The 18315-nt window shown below is 41.9% G+C and overlaps 2 protein-coding genes and 1 non-coding gene across 4 annotated transcripts; all 3 read right to left on the minus strand.

Annotated features, from left to right (window-relative positions):
* Window positions 1–182: 182 nt before the first annotated feature.
* Window positions 183–8612, minus strand: LOC111981521 (uncharacterized). The gene is made up of 8 exons (XM_024147820.2): window positions 8605–8612; window positions 7647–7674; window positions 7337–7382; window positions 4604–4639; window positions 3492–3848; window positions 2006–2109; window positions 1262–1518; window positions 183–1007 (listed from the first exon to the last, which is right to left on the minus strand). The coding sequence occupies exons 5-7, from the start codon at window positions 3835–3837 to the stop codon at window positions 1270–1272; spliced, it is 699 nt and encodes a 232-aa protein (XP_024003588.2). The 5' UTR covers window positions 3838–3848; window positions 4604–4639; window positions 7337–7382; window positions 7647–7674; window positions 8605–8612; the 3' UTR covers window positions 183–1007; window positions 1262–1269.
* A 53-nt stretch (window positions 8613–8665) lies between these two features.
* Window positions 8666–15031, minus strand: LOC112067735 (BUB3-interacting and GLEBS motif-containing protein ZNF207). Of its 2 annotated transcripts, XM_024147803.2 has the most exons (11): window positions 14858–15031; window positions 14200–14326; window positions 13960–14095; window positions 13642–13833; window positions 13326–13407; window positions 13051–13115; window positions 12332–12465; window positions 11016–11114; window positions 10061–10291; window positions 9673–9829; window positions 8666–9507 (listed from the first exon to the last, which is right to left on the minus strand). In XM_024147803.2, the coding sequence occupies exons 1-11, from the start codon at window positions 14896–14898 to the stop codon at window positions 9362–9364; spliced, it is 1410 nt and encodes a 469-aa protein (XP_024003571.1). In that variant the 5' UTR covers window positions 14899–15031; the 3' UTR covers window positions 8666–9361. The 2 variants fall into 2 exon arrangements, with proteins under 2 accessions (XP_024003571.1, XP_024003582.1); XM_024147814.2 differs by lacking the exon at window positions 11016–11114 and having other exon boundaries at window positions 14858–15029.
* LOC112081186 (small nucleolar RNA SNORA49) lies at window positions 12886–13023 on the minus strand. The gene has a single exon (XR_002896371.1). It is a non-coding gene; the product is annotated as a small nucleolar RNA SNORA49 (small nucleolar RNA).
* Window positions 15032–18315: the final 3284 nt, after the last annotated feature.

The following is an 18315-nucleotide window of genomic DNA, read 5'->3' on the forward strand; positions in this document are numbered from 1 at the left end:
AGCTTCTTTCGAACTATATTAATAAATTGACATTTTTCTTGGCTGTTAAAGCGTCTTGATTTCTTGTGGACATTTAGTATTAATGCACCTCTAGAGACACAAAAGCCACAACCCCCAGAGGAAGCCAGATAAGGAAGCAACTTTAGACAACTCACACAAAGAAGCCACACACCACCAAGGAATCCACTTTACACTGGAGGCACCCCTTGTTATACATTTATTTTTTACAGTAAGCTGTTGAGGTAAATCTCTATTGTACTTTTTCAGGTCAGTGAGTTCTCGGAATTTGCAAATCACAAAAGGACATTACAGCTTTTACATCCAATTGAACTGCATAGTCGCTTACATATTACCTGTACCCCCGCACATTAACCCGGTACCCCCTGTGTATAGCCTCACTTATTTTGTTGCTCTTCATTTTTCTATATGCTTAACTTTTAAGGGCTTGTAAGTAAGCATTTCACTGTCAGGTCTACACCTGTTGTATTCAGCACATGTGACAAATACAATTAGATTTTGAAGCCATGCTGTGGTTCAGCACACCATGGGACCATCCCACTGACTCTGGTTAATGCAGATCATTTCTGATATGTAGCATGGTCAATGTGGAAAGGCGCTCTCTAGCCCCTTTTATACCTGATGCGAGCATGTGTCCTTTGTCCTGGAGATTGTCCACATATTAGCCATTCCACAGTCTGCATTAAGACCAGGTTTCCTGGTCCCATCCGGTATTCAAAATATTGAGACATCTTGACGCCATAATGGTTATATCAGTCTACACTTGATATCAAGACAATTTACCTGACTATATTCTGAGGTCAGGAAGATCTGATCACAATGCATTTAATAGTCTACATCTGTCTCAGAACGTAGACAAAGGACGGGATGTTAGCACCAGGTATAAATTTGTATTTTGTAAGTCCTGATAATGGGATGGCCATGATTCTTGTCTGTTTCCAGCACAGGATCAATCTCCATGATTGGCAAGAACGACAGTTCCCTGTGGACTGGACAAATGTACCATGTCAAAATACAACACTAATAAAGACAAGTATTACACTTAATATTTTTTTTTGTTTAATAAATACAATACCTTTAAAAAAGTAAAGCAAGGCTACAACATTTAGCTGCCAGCATTTACAAAACAAAGTTAGGTGGATGTATGTTTGTCCAAATTTAAGGTTATGTAAGTTGTAGTTATAGTCCAGACTCCAGTTTATAAATGAATAGTCAAACACCATGTTGGTGAGATTGGGCTGACCTTGTTCCTCACATCTCCCCAGCAGTTTCAGATACTAGCGGTGACTCTTCGGGCCTCTCGTAGTGGTTTTCCTGTCGAGAACTGAGAGGGGGGTTTTCATAGGCAGAAGCATCCATTTCCTCCAGATGCAGGGGGGGCCTCGGGTGGTAAGAGGGAGACACTTTTCCATTCCGGTTGGGGGGCCGCACCCCAACCATCTCCTCGTAGGTGGAAGCCTGGTGGGGCTGCGGTTTGACACAGTCTCCTCGGGTCTTACCCTGACAGAGGACAGAAGCCAATCAGAGAAGGCAGCAGGTGAAAACAACTAGTGAAACTAGTGTCTTTCCTGTGTGAAATGTGAATAGTAAGAGGATGGATGCTTTGATTCAGTGGCATCCTTCCTCAATTTGAGGTGTTTGACAAATCACTGGTTCTTAGTCATACCTGTCAGAAATCATTGTTATGGTACTGACAATTTGTCACTTGAGGAATACAGTAGCTACCAAATGAGTAAGTACCTAAATACATTACAATATCATGTCTCCCCAGTCAACAATCATAGAGGTTACAAAGTGGCTTTATAAACTCAGAGCAAAGAACTGTTTGATGTCATATGAATGAGAAATTTGCAGAATGTGAGGTTGTAATGCTTTTTAAATTATGACCATAAAAGCAGCAAAAAACTGGAGTGGCAACCATTTATATAAATAATATTCTGTGTGTCAATCTTTTTGTCCATAGTAAGTAGGTTACAGTCCTACTCACATAATGAGCCACTCCCAGGGCCATAAGGAAGATGAGTAACAGCCCCACAACAGCAGAAAGGGCATAGAGCAGTGGAGTGTAACCAGTACAGCTACACCTAACACCTGGGGAAACAATGAGCAATATGTAGTGTCAGACTTTAAAGAATGTCAAATCACTTCCTAAATTAAAAATACATTGACAACCTTTCATATACTGTGTATGATGGACATGAAATTAATTACTAACAGACCATTGTCTGTTTGATAATTGTTACCTGGGTTACTGAATTGGCTACTAGAGTTAATAAACAATACAGCGTCATAGAAACAGCTTCCACAGATGACCTGGACATTTACTGGCATGAATTTACCGTTTAAAGGGATAGTTTGGGATTTTGGTAGATTCATTTTTGCATACCATTTTATGTCTGTGTGCAGTTTGAATCATTGCGCTAACGCTAGTTAGCATTGTCTCTCCTTCATACTAGACGCAGACATAAAAAAAATATACACGAGTTCATCCGACTCTGGGGAAGTAGATAGCGTTCCTTTCCAAAATCACAAACTATCCGTTAAAACCAAAACCACTGACCCCAGTGTCCTACTGCATCTGTCTATTTTCAAAATGAGTATAAAGACCGATGTGGGGAGGGGAAGTGGATAGACTTTTCGTAAAGGTCTGGTCAAAAACTTGTCTAGACAGACAACGCATAGGCACGCAAAGAAAGTTCCCAATGTGATGTGTAAGCTCAACGAATGAACAAGCCTTACTAAATCAAGTGTTACTTGTTTATATCCACTAGCCCCATATAAATCAGGTGTCTTATTAGGTTGAATCCACTAGCCCTATGATAAACACCCACCTTGCACAGACACAAAGTACACGTGTCTCCCTAGCCTGGCACTGTTGTCGGACCTGCTGGGGAGCAGCAGCTCACAGCTGTAAAAGGCGCTAACTTCCGGCTAGATTTTTAGCAGGGTGAGGTTGTATGCCAGGCCGCCCAGCCCCGTGCCCAGGTGAAGCCTCTCTTCTGGGGGGAACGAGGCAGAGGAAGAGGGGCGCTTTGAGTGGAACAGCACCTCCACTGGAGCCCGGCCCCACCGCCTCTTCAGGCATACCCCTTCCATGGCCGAGGGGGAACCGTAGGGGGCGAGGTAGGGGAGGACAGCTGAACCCCCGGCGCACGTCTCTATCAGGCCTACATCCATCTTATTGTCTGGGACATTTTCTCCAGATGGGTAACAAACACTAGTATGACTGGCTTTGTGGACGGGGTAGAGGAGAGTATGTTGCTAGAGCCAGGGCTATTCTAAGGAGGAAGCAGTGGCAGGATGCATAACATGAACAGCGTGGCTCAGCTGTGGCGTCTGGAGTCATTACCAAAAAAATGGAAACCACGCAGGCTACTGTGACTGTTTGACACACATCATGGTGTCAACAACTCCATTCGCATCAAGAAACATAAAAAAGGAAATAAATTAAGGAATCCATAAAGAATACTCACCAACATTGTCGACGTACAGAAAGAACTCCATATTGCTTGGAATCTTTTGATCGACGCTGGAGGCATCGGGGAAGACAAACTCGCAGTAGTAGAGGTCTGTGTCTGTTCCGTTCAGCTGGTTGATGGTCACGTTGACCCGGTGAGTACTCGGGTCTCCCGTGACATGGATGCGCTCTTTGACGTCATCGTAAAACGAAGGCTTTTGTTCAGTATACATGAACAGGACCTCTTGGTTGGGCTGCAGCCACTTGCGTTTCAGGTAGAGCCCAATGGGCCTGGAGGCATTGAACTCAGAGATACAGTAGAACTCTACAGAGTCACCCTGCGTTCTCTCCAAGAATTCCATATCACAGAACACTAGGAGGCAACATATAGAGAAGGTAATACAACGTTAGCTCCCCGTTTTTATTTTACCTTTATTTAACAAGGCAGTGCCATTAAAAACGAATTCTTATTTACAATGGCGGCCTCCCCAGGCGCAACCCCCCAGACGACGCTGGGCCAACTGTGAGCCGCTCTATGGGACTCCCAATCACGGCCGATTGTGATACAGCCTGGAAACGAAACAGGCTGTCTGCAGTGACGCCTCTAGCATTGAGACGCAGTGCCTTAGACGGCTGCGCCACTCGGGCGCCCCGTAAGTGTCATTGGTTGTTTTTTATGGCTTGTTGGTGGTCATATAAGGGAAGCCCACTGTACTGACGCATGGTTTGGACCTCCCTACCCTGGTCAAGAAAGCATCTGCATAATGATCAATGTAGTGATATGGAACAGATACAGGCCTCTGGTTAGACTAAACCAAACAAGTGCTGTTTTTATAGGCATTAAACTACTCCATGATAAAGTCATCCAAAACTTGCAATGGCAGAAGAAAAATTCCAACACCACAGGAGGTCGGTAGCACCTTAATTGGAGAGGACAAGCTCGTGTTAATGGCTGGAGAGGAATGAGTGGAATGGTATCAAATCAATCAAACCTGTGGTTTCTATGTGTTTGATGCCATTCCATTCACGCCAGCCATTATGAGCCGCCCTCCCCTCAGCAGCCTCCTGTGGCCAACACAGTTCCCAATAAACTAACCCCACACCAAAAGTTGCAAAAACAAGACTTACCCAACACTGTATGTGTGATGAGCAGCAGCCAAACACCTGTCAGATGAAGAGTCATGACTTCCCTTGTTCTTATATGATGATGCTATCACACACTGAGCAGCATGCAGTGAGCCTCAGACATAAGTGTCTGTATTAAACTAGAATTGTTGAGTGTGACTCACTTGACTGGGGGGGGGGGGTCTCAGCCAGATGAGGGGAAATTGGTGACTAGCTACAGGAACTTCTCCACCTCAAACCATAACAGGAAGACTACTCACATGTGTCACAGCAAAAAGCCACACCCACCTTTACATAATTACTACAAAATATTTATCTGTAAAGATGAGGGTTCTGCAAATGCAAAATACTGAAGCCAGACAGAAAGTGTGTTGACCTTATACTAAGAGTATAAAATACTGAGTATTTAGCCAGTTGTAAAGCTGCAAAAATCTGTCAATTTCAGCCAAATACTGCTAATAAGAGAATATATTTAGGTATCAAAACATTAGTTACTTTGAAGTTGTTTAAGGTTTATAAAATGTTATGATATAAGTTACAACATACCACAAATGACCAACTATTCACTGTAACGTCGTGGGAGATATTGCAAACAGTTACTTGAGAAAGTCAAGTTCACGACCCAAGACCATCTAGTGGTCCTCTTACAAAGATGGTTCAGATCTGTCCTGTTCCTGGTATAAAATGGGTCTTTAACAAGATAGGCTTGAAAAAACAGACAGTGAAAATTGTACACAATACACATGATTTATTCTTATAATAGTGTGTTTTGATACAAAGCATTTGGATTTTTACATTAGGATACATTTATGCACATCAGCAAGTGGAGAGAAACTGTGATACTGCCTACATTGTCTTGTGAAATAACATGTCTATTTGTTTTATGTGAAATGTATAGTTAATGAACAAACAGGCCAATGTTCCCTTTAAAAGAACGTTATAGGATGCATGTTGACAATTATAACTGGGGAGAACTCAATTATAATGGTGACGCTAATCCGAGTAACAGTTTAAGGTATTAATGACAGCAGCACATCCAAGACAGTTTTGAGCATTGTTGCGAGAGTTGGAAGAGGAGTTCGGACGAGTGTTGACGACGACATCCAACAAACCAAATACTATAACCCATAAGTATTAATAAGTAAACAATGATCATAACTTTTTTTTAAACATTACTGTAATATGGTCTGGGAATGTTTTCAAATGAACTTGTCAATCATTATTTTACAACAGCCATGTGCAGTGCCTTCCAAAAGTACTCACACCCCTTGACTTTTTCTACTTTGTGTTACAGCCAGAATTTAAAAATGGATTAAATTGAGATTGTGTCACTGGCTTACACAATACCGCACAATGTTTAAGTGGAATTGTTATTTTGAACTTTTTACAAATTCATTAAATGTAAAGCTGAAACGTCTTGAATCAAAAAGTATTCAACCCCTTTGTTCTGGCAAGCCTAAATAAATTCAGGAGTAAAAATTTGCTTAAGTCACAATAAAAGTTGTATGGACTCACTGTGTGCAATAATAGTGCTTAACATGAGTTGAATAACTACCTCATTACTGTACCCCACACATACAGATAAAAAGGTCCCCGAGCCGAGCAGTGAATTTCAAAACAGATTCGCCACAAAGACCAGGGCGATTTTCAAATGCCTCGCAAAGGGTATCTATTGGTAGGTGGGTACAATTCAAATAAAAAGCAGACATTGAATATCCCTTTGAGCATGGTGAAGTTATAACACTTTGGATGGTATATCAATTGTGGTGGAAGACTCAGAATGAGTTAGGTAACATAGATAATTAAGATGTCTTATCTGCATAATATGCTTAAATGATATGCTTGTTATTAGAATGTATCCCTTTGGACTCTGGTGTTGGTAGTTGCACAAAAGGTACATTTGAGTTTAATGGTTGTGATCGAAAACTGATGATTGATCAACATTGTAGTTACTCCACAATACTAACCTAAATGAGAGTGAAAAGGAAGCCTGTACAGCATAAAAGACGTGGCAAAGAAATGTACTTTATGTCCTGAATACAAATTGTGTTTTGGGCAAATCCAACACATCAATGACTACACCCTCTTCATATTTTCAAGCATGGTGGTGATGGCTGCATCATGTTATGGGTATGCTAGTCGTCAGCAAGGACTAGGGAGTTTAGGATAAGAAGAAACAGAATAGAGCTAAGCACATGAAAAAACCTAAATGAAAACCTGATTCAGTCTGCTTTCCAAAAGACACTGGGAGACAAATGTACCTTTCAGCAGGACAATAACCTAAAACACTGGTCAAATATACACTGGAGTTGCTTGAATGTAACTGAATGGCCTAGTTAAGAGTTGACTTAAATCTGTTTTAAAATCTATGACAAGACTTGAAAATGGCTGTCTAGTAATGATCAACAACCAAATTGACAGAGTTTGAAAAATATGCTAATATAATACAATCCAGGTGTGGAAAGCTCTTAAGAGACTTACCCAAAAAAACTTGCGCTGTAATGGCTGCCAAAGGTGATTCTAACATGTAATGATTGACTCAAGGGGTTGAATACATATGTATTTCATTTTCAAACATGATTTCACTTTGTCATTATGGGGTATTGTGGGTAGATGGGTGAGAATCTATTTAATCCGTTGAATTCAGGCTGTAACAACCAAATGTGGAACAAGTCAAGGGGTATGAATACTTTCTGAAGCCACTGTACATCATAGCCAATGTGAAATCCTACTTACCAAATGAGTGGGGTAAAAATGTGTCCAGTTTCCACCGAACAGCCCCCTTCACCATCAGACAGAAAGAGGCAACAATGGCACACCACAGCATTCAACATTCATTACATTTGTATGCAACCAAATGGTGTAACAAATCTTGAGCAAGTACTTTAGAATAACTCTACAATACTCAAAACAATGTACAAATCTTGGAAAAACTCCCAAAATGCATTACTTCAGATTCAATAACTAGTTACTACTAAACGGTACATCCGGTGCAAGATACAGCCACACTATGGTAAGGGAATGGGTACTTACAGATATAACTGACCTGTTTCGCAAGAAATCTGTGTTTTAGGCTGAAAAGCAGATAAGGACATTACCATCAAAATAGACATGGGCTTACAAAAAGTTTCAAAGTAATGGTTTTTCGATTTTAATATGCTATGCAGTGTTTCCCCCAGTATTTTTGTTTCCAACAGCGGTGGCAAAGTTAGCATGTGGGGGTAGTGGGCATGACAAATGGCACATTTTAGCGGCCCTCCTCTCGGCCAGAGAACCTGTAGCTGTTCTAAAACAAATTTTCTGCAATTCTACACATTTTGACATGAACATTTTAGTTTTAAAGCTACATTTTCTACAATGGCTTATGCATTGTTCCTAATTCATCTAAATGACAAACAAAATCAAAAGGGGCCCTATATCATGACATTTTTTTATTTTACATTCTCCAACTGTCTAGTCCTTATTTTGGCGATTTTTAGTTCTCAAAAATATATTGCGCCATTATCGTTTCTATATTCCTGGTTTTAGTCATTTAATTTAAAAAAAAATTGCAGTGGCGGCCACGGTTTAGCAGCGGCGTTGTGCCGCTGCTAAATACATATAGGGGAAACACTGATGCACCATAGTGGAATAACACCAAATAAGGCCCTCTGACTTGAAAAGCTAGACACCCAGAGGACATGAGTAGGTAGTTTAGGAAAAATACACCCAACATCAAGTAAAATGTATATTTATCATCAACTACTCACACAGAGTATAGAGCACTTGCATGCAAATGTTAGTGAACCTAAGGTGAGGAAGATAAACTGATTCAGGGTGCAGGTTTAAATGATTGGATTACTATTATTAAAGAACATCAGGCTATAAACTTATCTGCATCAAGACTATTTGTATATTAAAACATGTTTAAAAATACCAGATCTGGAATGTTGACATTCTATTATTTGAGCAATATTTCATAAATACAACATTTATGTACAAACCTTCATGATGAAGGTACTAACCTCCATGGTACAAACCTTCATGAAGCCTCATCCCCATCCACGGGTCAGGAAGAAAACAGTGTTGGATTTTAAGTGAGTTTTATTACAACATAGATTGTTTAAAACAGTACAGAGAATAAATTCAAACAAGTTACCCTTTTGATCATGGAATAAACCTGAAATAAGAATGAAGCTAGAGACTGATAGATAATAATAATAATCCATAGATCTGGTGGTAAACTACTAAACAGTTGGAATCGTCATCATAAAGGAGGACCCTCACCAACCATACGGTTGGGGACAGGGCGTCCAACAACACACAAGTGTGCTGTGAGGGCCTCGTCACCGACTTACTCTACACAACAGAAAATCATATATTTACAGGAAACTTGCCTTTTTGTAAGGGGAGGGCGATACGATCATGTTACTCCAGCAGRGAGCAGTCAAAACAATATGAACCATATTTAACACACTTCACTTCTACAAACCTGAGTGAAACATAAGAAAAACACCATACATGTATCAAATCTGCACAACGACAAAGTTGTCATTATCATCAAGTTGTTTTGTGTGTTTTGTTGTTTCTATGTTTTTCCCCATTAAAGATGTCATGTTAAATGTCCGTGTGCTGCGTATATATATWTTTTTTCATCAATACTTTTCTTCACCATCACTGGTTGGTCTTACAGCTCATTGGCTTGGGCTAGTTTTAAAAAGCACAAGGTGAGAAAAGGTTTAACCTCCAAACCTAGTGAGGGGTCAGGTCGTTGCGACTGCTTCAGTATCGTCCCGCAGGAGACATGACGGGGGGCCGCATGCCCATGGGAGGCCCTCCTTGGTATCCCATCGGAGGGCCCTGCCCATACGGAGGCATCCCACCCTGCATGTAGCCAGGCATGCCCTGGGGGGGACCACCATACTGACCTGGAGGGAGGAGGAAGTATATTGAAACATCACGATCACAATGCAAGCAAACGCAAAAAAAAACATGTTTTGACTGGTATGATACTTGGTCTTTCGTGCCATCAAAGGCCACAAGTTTCTCTCCATCAGATCATTTTTTGGTCTAGTGATGCCATAACATCTTACCGTGCATGGGGTGCCTCATGCCAGGCTGCTGCGGAGGCATGCCCTGCTGTGGGGGCATCATGCCGCCCACGGCCGCCACAGGAGGGGCAGACATGTGAACCTGCCCCTGCCTGGGCACGTTACGCTGGTACCGGGGCAACTGAGCCCGTCGCTCCTCCTGTTAACGGGCAGACAAACACAGAGAGGATTCTTAGACAGGATACAACACTAGTCTATCCCTTTCAGTGCAACGGCAAGGACAAATCACACAACTCAATTACATTATATTTGACTAATTTGTTTTGAACAAATATTACAAGTATCACAACAGTAACGCGACATAGAAAAATGTACTTTCTCATTCATTACTTACTGTGAAAGGGCAAAACGCAAAGCAGGAGCAACTTACCAGTGAGATATCCTCATCAGGGTGGATCAACTTACTGGTTGCACTCATGGTGGTGAGGGTGGCTGGCTTATTGGTCACTGTGGCGGGGGGCTTGGCCACAGTGTTACTAGGGGGATTAGAGGAGGATGAGGAGGCAGAGGACTGGGTGTAGGCGGGGAATGTTGCTTTGGGAGGGTCAGAGGAGGTGGAGGGCGCGCTGTGGGGCACAGCTCCAGAGGCACTCTGCTGGGCCTGGGAGACCGGAAGGAAGATGCACTGTCAGATGGGTGAGTGACTCATCATGATCACACACACACACACACAGATTACAATGCTCTCCTCTCATAGGAATCAGATATTCAGACATTTGACCTACTGATTCCTTAGAAGTGCTTTCTAAACAGAATTTGTCCCATGATTTTTGATCACAAGCGATTGGTTGATTCCTCAGATTTTCACAAGCAGAGTGCACTGTACATCAAACTAACGCTGAACAGATTATCACTTTAAATGACTGGAAAATATCAGTTTCAAAAAGTGATTGAAATATCAGTTCAGCTGAGACACTCAAGAAAAACTCATATAATATCACACATTGCTGATGAGCATTGCATTGTGCAAAATACCATCTGAGGAAATCCATGACAAGTCAGGGGAGGGGAAAAATAAGCAAAAAGCAAGCTGTGCCTAAACAAAAATACATATTTTAAATCACCAATCCAGTGCTAAGAAAACTAAGGCAGGCCACACACGGGCATGCAGCAAGTCCTCCTAAGGGAAAGCCGACCGGCAGCTCATCCTTTTGGTGGAGCGGTTCACAAAAATGCACACGGAATGACAAAAAGCCTGTTGAATATGTTAACTTAAGTTCATATGTCAAAACACAGACATTTTGTAGCATTCCCAACCAAATCAAGCTGATATGCTGCATGCCACAAGAGTCTATGGGACATGGAAGTGAAAGAGTCCTGCCTACTTGTGGAGTGTTAGAGAACAGAGGCTTAGAGGCAGCAGACTGAGAGTCTGCAGTGCTACTGGGAGAGGCTGTGATGGTGTTTGGAACATGAGAGCCCATCTGCAGCATAAAGAAGAGAAGCAGAGTGTGAACAACACTAGCAGAACCTAGAGTGAATACCAGCAGCTCTAGAGAGGAAATCGAGGAGAGGGCAGTTTGATAATGAGCTATAGTTGACTATTGTTCCTTACTATGGATGCATTACCGATACAACTTTGCTATTGCTGCGCCCTATTAGGCTTGGACGGTATACCATATACCGGGGTATTTGGAAATAGCCACAGGATGTACCGTTCAATACCGTTGAAACTATTTCTTTGGAGATTGCATAAATGTTAATATTTGTTCCTACATTTCAAGTAAATACCTGCAGTCAAATTGTGCAATATGTTAAAAGACAATGATTGCGCATTTCATTTCACCTGTCAGATAATTTTTCATTATGAAGCTTACCGCTAGTACCCAGTCACATGGTGTTTGTTTACAAGCACACAATAACGAGACCAGAGCCTTGTGAGTCACTCATTGTTGTGCAGAACACGCCAGGTGATCAGGTTACAGTATGAAATTCACAACTAAATGTTCACCAGCTAGATGTTTTATAACTTTTAAGTAAATAGTCTATAAAATGTGCTAAATGCTCTGCAGCTGTACGTTTGGTTTGCTAATTTAGTAGCTAGTTAGCTATCTAGCTAAGTGGTTAGCTTCTTACAAAATTAATTATATTGCAGGTAACAGCAGAAAAACCCCTCCTGGATCAAAAGCCTTGCCGTCTAATAATTGTGTTGTGCGTGCAGCAAACTGTAGCTTTTCGAAGTTACTTTTATAACTTTGTGAGCTGGGATGTCTGTCCTTAAAACAGTTTAGGTCAGAGGCTGTCTAAATGTTCAATGTGCTCTTTAGCATTTAGTTAGCATTCTATGGGATTTTACATGTACTTGTTAGCATTGCTAATCTTTGGATTACAAAAGCTCAGCGAGGGTTTGAAAATAGTGCCCCTTGTGTTCAGTGCCGATATTACCGAATATACCGATATGGCACAAGGTCTGTATGACAATCTGGATACCGCCCAAGCCTACTCCCCATCATTAATGATGATACTCTGATAGTATGCATGTGCCTGAGATGAGCGCACCAGTACAACCATCTTAATAAAGAGGAAATCCTCTTGGTGAATTATTCAATGGACACCATTTAAAATGAAGAAGGTAAACCAATGAGTCAGATATGACAAGCTACAGCTCCATCCCACCTCGCCTCTAGGCAAGGTGACCCACCTGTACTGCGCTGGGGAACAGGGGCTTGCTGACGGCAGCAGGGGCTGCTGCGGCGGGCCGGGGCATCCCTGCCGGGGTGGGGGGCTGGGCCATGTGGGGCATACCAGGACGGTGACCCATGTGTGGTGGCATTCCTATAGACAAGACATCAGGTSTCAATATCAAATCACAGTTCTTTCTCAAGAAGTTAGGGGAGCAGATGGTTTCTAGGTCATGATAGAATGGAGAGTGAACATGATTTTGTGCTACTAGAGCTAGGACGATAAACGAAAATGATCGACATCAACCACTTATCGTGGGCATTTTGCTGATATCGTTCATTACAATAAATAACCTATAGGGCCCTACTAAAGAAATGTGACGTTTCAGCAAACTTATTTTGTTTCATATAGGTGATTGATAACCGAACAATCGATAGCTACAACATTCAAAGTAGTAGTATTTTTTAAGGGTAATATTAAAACAACTGTGGTGCACATTCATGTTTCAAGCTTATCATTAAATATAGTTTTGTCCATGTCGCCCAGCTCTATGCACTATTCTAGTCTTGTGAAATTGTCAACTCGCTCACTCACAAGCCTCATATAGGAGAATAGTCCTAGATGAGAGGTGAGAGGGCCACGGTGCTGTATCCCCTGTCAATGCCAGACCACCCCACTGAGTACAGAGTGACTGGAGTAAGGGAGGGGAAGAGGAGTACCTCCTAGGACAGTGCTTACCTGGCGGCATACCGGGCATCCCTTGCATCATTGGAGGCATCATCCCTCCCATCCCGTGCATCATGCTGTATGGAGATCAAACCAACAGGTGTGAGTTTCAATCTGAATGATCAAATCTAACTGTCTGAAGCTTTAATAATAAGGCAGATTCTGCAACAATGGACCAGTTCGGGGCGACATTTAACTCCTGCAAAGAGTGAGCAAACGCACCATGGCTAAGTGTGTCATTGAGAGAGGAAAATGTCACCCACTGAGTAGTATGAGTTAGTACTCACCCTGGTGGCATTCCGTGCATACCAGGGGGCATCCCATGCATCATGGGCGGGACACCGTGACCTGGCATCATAGGGGGCATTCCTGCATTGGGGAGAATAGGGAAAGAAATAGATTTTAAACACACCAGGTATAGTTTATCAGCCATTATATGGTGATGAAGGGAATGTATTTTTTCCAGTTTGTGATTTGTTCAGAATGGGCATGATTCATTCACAATTCAGAGCAGTTGAACATTTTTGCCAATCATCATTACTTGATGCAAATGTCTTACTGGCAGAACAGAGCAATCGTATGGCCATTCAGCCCATGTCCTACCTGAGTAAGCTCCTGGTGGCATGCCTGGAGCCCTGGCCCCGGGGAGGATGCCTGGCTGGGCCATGGGAGGGACGTAGCTAGCCTGGGGCTGGGCAGCAGGCATCTGCTGCTGAACGAACGAAGGGCCTGGAGCATCATCGTCGTCGTCATCCTCGTCAGAGTCGTCCTGATTCTGCTTCTTCTTCTGGCTCTCTGAACACAAGGGGGTATTTTAGCCACACAATATTTCTTTAAGATGATTTGTTCTGGCTGTAGACTTCTATGGTCTAACCCCCACATTTCTCAGTACAAATGCAAGAAATGTTAACACTAACTAACCCTGCTTTTGTTCCAATGTCCGTCTCCTCTCCTGCATATCCTTCTCTGGAATTCCTTCCATGCCATAGATTTCCAATTCTATGTCTACCCTTCCAGGTATAGCGTTGGGGACCCCGTCGATGGTCTCTTTGTGAACCTGAAAGACACACGACCCACACCATCAATGAWTCATATCACAAATAAAAGGTATGACCACACAGATGAATGAATAACCAACATGTTGTTAATGTGAATACCAACCTGCATACAGTGGATTGCCAGCCCTGGACCAGTGTACAACTTCTTGTGACATATATGGCACTTAAAATGTTTGGCCTTTTGATGTTGGATGAGGATCTTTTCATCATCGAAATCTCGATTACAATACCTTCAAGTTGTGAATTAAGGAAATGTCATAGAGTATATACTAACGTTAGCAACCTAACTTAGCTAGTTGGTTTCATTCAATCGAGGGTGCCTCCTCCCTYCTATTAACGTTAATCCTTTATTTGAACGTAAGGTATAGTTACTCTTTGTGCACAACTTCTGACCACCATCTATGACAAAGTATGCCGACTAAGCCTCATAAACTGGGTAGTTGCAGATAGCTACATAATGAATACAATAATTTACTTTGCTAACTAATAATGCCGCTAGCTACTTAGCTAACATAGCTAGTTTTCCGCCTAAAATGTTCGTCAATATACACCATTTGGGTTTACTTTGTTGAGATAAAACTAAAAGAGAGTGTTGGAAAATGTAAATGCCACAACATTATTACAGAAATACGACAACGTATCAAAAGTGCGAACAGGTCTTGTGAGGCCTACATTATCTTACTTCGCTAGCTACCTTGCTAAGCATTCGAGCCCTCACTTTCTTTTCATGCGTTTTGTCTATTCCCCAAACCAAAGGATACCAGCACCATGGCTTCATCTGCTTCTTCTTCTTTCGKCCCATCTTTCAGATAGTACTTGGAAAGCTAACGTATAATAACAAACACTGAAATTCGTTCTTATTGTGTCATAAACATTAGCGACATGCTGTATGACAACGCCGAAAATGGCGCTTCTTCAAGTGGAGGAAGTGGATTATGATTGCACCCACAATGCTGTACTGATGGAACACGTGCACAATTCCCTAAACAAAAGTGATTTAAATACGTCTTTCCAGTATATTGACGAAGTTGTACTTTTTGGGGGATTTGGTCCGAAATAAACGGAAATGAATAATCATACCAAATTATTATATTATTTTGTGTTTTTCTGCTCGCGTCATTTCAATGCATTCTGTGCTGGTGTAATAACTTTAATGTCCACATGGAAGCGACATTGCACCATACTATTGTATGGTGATGAAGGCGTCAATGCTGTGATCAATTCAAATGTCGATATATATGGATTATATATACACTGCTCAAAAAAATAAAGGGAACAATAAAATAACACATCCTAGATCTGAATGAATGAAATATTCTTATTAAATACTTTTTTCTTTACATAGTTGAATGTGCTGACAACAAAATAACACAAAAATTATCAATGGAAATCAAATTTATCAACCCATGGAGGTCTGGATTTGGAGTCACACTCAAAATTAAAGTGGAAAACCACACTACAGGCTGATCCAACTTTGATGTAGTGTGCCTTAAACACAAGTCAAAATGAGGCTCAGGGTAGTGTGTGTTGGCCTCCACGTGCGCTGTATGACCTCCCTACAACGCCTGGGGCATGCTCCTGATGAGGTGGTGGTCTCCTGAGGGATTCTCTGCCCAGGCCTGGACTATAAGCATCGCGCAACGTCGCTGGCGTCTGTGGTGCATACGTGGCGTTGGGTGGATGGAGCGAGACAATGATGTCGCCAGATGTGGTTTTCTCAATTTGGAATTCAGGTCTGGGGAAAGGGGCGGGCCAGTCCATAGCATCGAATGCCTTCCCTTGGCAGGAGCCTGCTGACGACAGTCTCCAGGCCACATGAGGTGTAGGCATTGTCTTGTGCATTAGAGGAACGCCAGAGGCAAGCCGCAAGCATATGGTCTCACAAGGGGTCTGAGGATCTCATCTCAGTACCCAATGGCAGTCAGGCTACCTCTGGCGAGCACATGGAGGGCTTGTGCGGCCTCTGCCCAAATGAAATGGCAAGCCGGCCACACGCGATGACGTGACGCATACCGCCGAAATCGGTCATGCTGGAGGATGTTGCAGGCAGCAGAACGTTCTCCACGGCGTCTCCAGACTCTGTCACGTCTGTCACGTGCTCAGTATATTTCCAGCCCTCCCCCACCACGGCTAAGGGCTTTTCTTACGAGCAACGCGGAGTGCCTGGATACAGCCGATTAACCGTGGTATATTGGCCATATAACGCAAACCCGCGAGGTGCCTTATTGCTATTATAAACTGGTTACTAACTTATACGGTCTAATATACCACGGCTGTCAGCCAATCAGCATTCAGGGCTCGAACCACCCCGTTTATAATACTGAATAGCACAAACTTGCAATGCATACCATGCATTATGATATGGATGTTRAATTTCATTTGATTCAATAAAATGTTCTAGAAAAATGTATTAGATCAGTACATAGACTCAATAGGGCCTAGATTGTGAGTCCCCCAGCCCAGTGCCTTGCATATAAGCCAGACTCATTTGAATAACTGAAAATAACTATACCCAGTGCTGTGCTCAGCAGTCTGAGCAGAAAGGAAACAATAAATCTACTTCAGAGAATCTCCATCTCCACCCTCCCTCCCTTCTCTTTAAATCCCTCCCCCTCCATCCCTTTCTCTCCCCTCCCTCCCTTTCTCTCTCCTAGGTAAATGATTAATTTGGAAAATGGGATATTTATGCAAGTGAGTAAACACAACAGATGCCAATTTCAGGGCTCCTAATGAATGTTAAATTGTATGCATTGGGAGCTGCTGTTGTTTCCCATATGGCAGTGACTAGACTAAAGAGAGACCACAGTGGCAGGCCTCCATCTCTGAATGAATTAGGACTGACTCTTGTGTACTCAAGCATTTATTTTATTTGTATGTATTTTTTATTTTATTTGTATTTATTTTTTACAATAAACTAAAACACACGTTATCAAAAACAATAGACAACTTAACTTTTACATACATTTCCACAAATATGAATGATATCACACTTGCTCAGACCCACATGTTCCCACCATATCCACACCCAATGTTGTTTCTAATGCTTGTAAGACCTCAAATTGTTTTATGTTGTTTCTGTCTGTAGCCAGATTTTAAAATARATATTTAAATAATAAGGCATGTAATTTCGTTTATTATGTTTRAAAACTCCCTCCATCAATATCAGTTATTTTTAAGTCTTGGATCCAATAGTTTCTATATGTTTTGAATAGATTGTCAGTTGAGTAGACTGTCTGCAAGGTTTTGTATATCTGACCTATCCAGTGGCGACCCGTTATTTTTTAGCAAATGTGGGGCATGTTATTTTGCCATTAATACGTGTCACATATCAGTTTGCAAACAATGTAAATAAAGGAAAATAAATAATTTAGTTAATAAAGCCACATACAAACTTTGTTTTTCTTTCTTGAGTAAGGCAGATCCAAAATGCATGTGTTTCAGCATTTTCTGTGGTGGTGGGTCAGCCAGCGGAAAACACTGAGAGTAGCAGTTTGTAATGTTCTCTAGTTGCACAGTGATTGGTTCAYTGTTCTGTCACTCATGAGGAGCTCGAAAACTCAAGCCCCTTGGGTGCTGCCATAGAGTTACATTAGAAGTGCCCATCCAAGAAGGCTCAAGGTCTTTCAACATCTTAGCTAGCAGTCATCATCATGAATCAAGTCGGAAATCTACTGGGAAATCCTTTTTATCCTTGTCATATGGAGAGAAATAATGAAGAGAAATTATAGATAAAACGTATCGGTGCAACCCGCCATTGGAACTAAACATTAAACAACAAGTTGGAAATCTCAAATTCAACAATGAGTTTGGAAGGAATCAGTGGCTAACTGCAAGCTTTGCAAAGCAATCACTAGCCTGCTATTCAGTGGTGGCTGTGTGGTCCCAAGTCTGAGTTTAGGGGTCTCTTTTCCAAGTTTAAAATGATAAACATTCAACATTGGCCATGCTGTCAATCCAGCATGATTTCTGCCACGCTCAAAACAACTGTTAACTTGTAACTGAGAAATCTGACCAGTGAGTTCAAGACAACTGGGAAATTGGGYAAAAACAAGTTTACTTTTTGAACAGTCATCCAATTCGGAATTGTAAGTCGGGAACTCWGGCCTTTTCTAGAGCTACAACCTGAAGATCATTGACGTCATCATCATTCYATCTTTTTTTTTTCAGAGTTCCCAGTTGWCTTGAAAGCACCATAAATCCAGAGAATGCCAGACTTTGA

Source organism: Salvelinus sp. IW2-2015, linkage group LG1 (assembly GCF_002910315.2).
Source record: "Salvelinus sp. IW2-2015 linkage group LG1, ASM291031v2, whole genome shotgun sequence".
NCBI classification, from domain to species: domain Eukaryota; kingdom Metazoa; phylum Chordata; class Actinopteri; order Salmoniformes; family Salmonidae; genus Salvelinus; species Salvelinus sp. IW2-2015.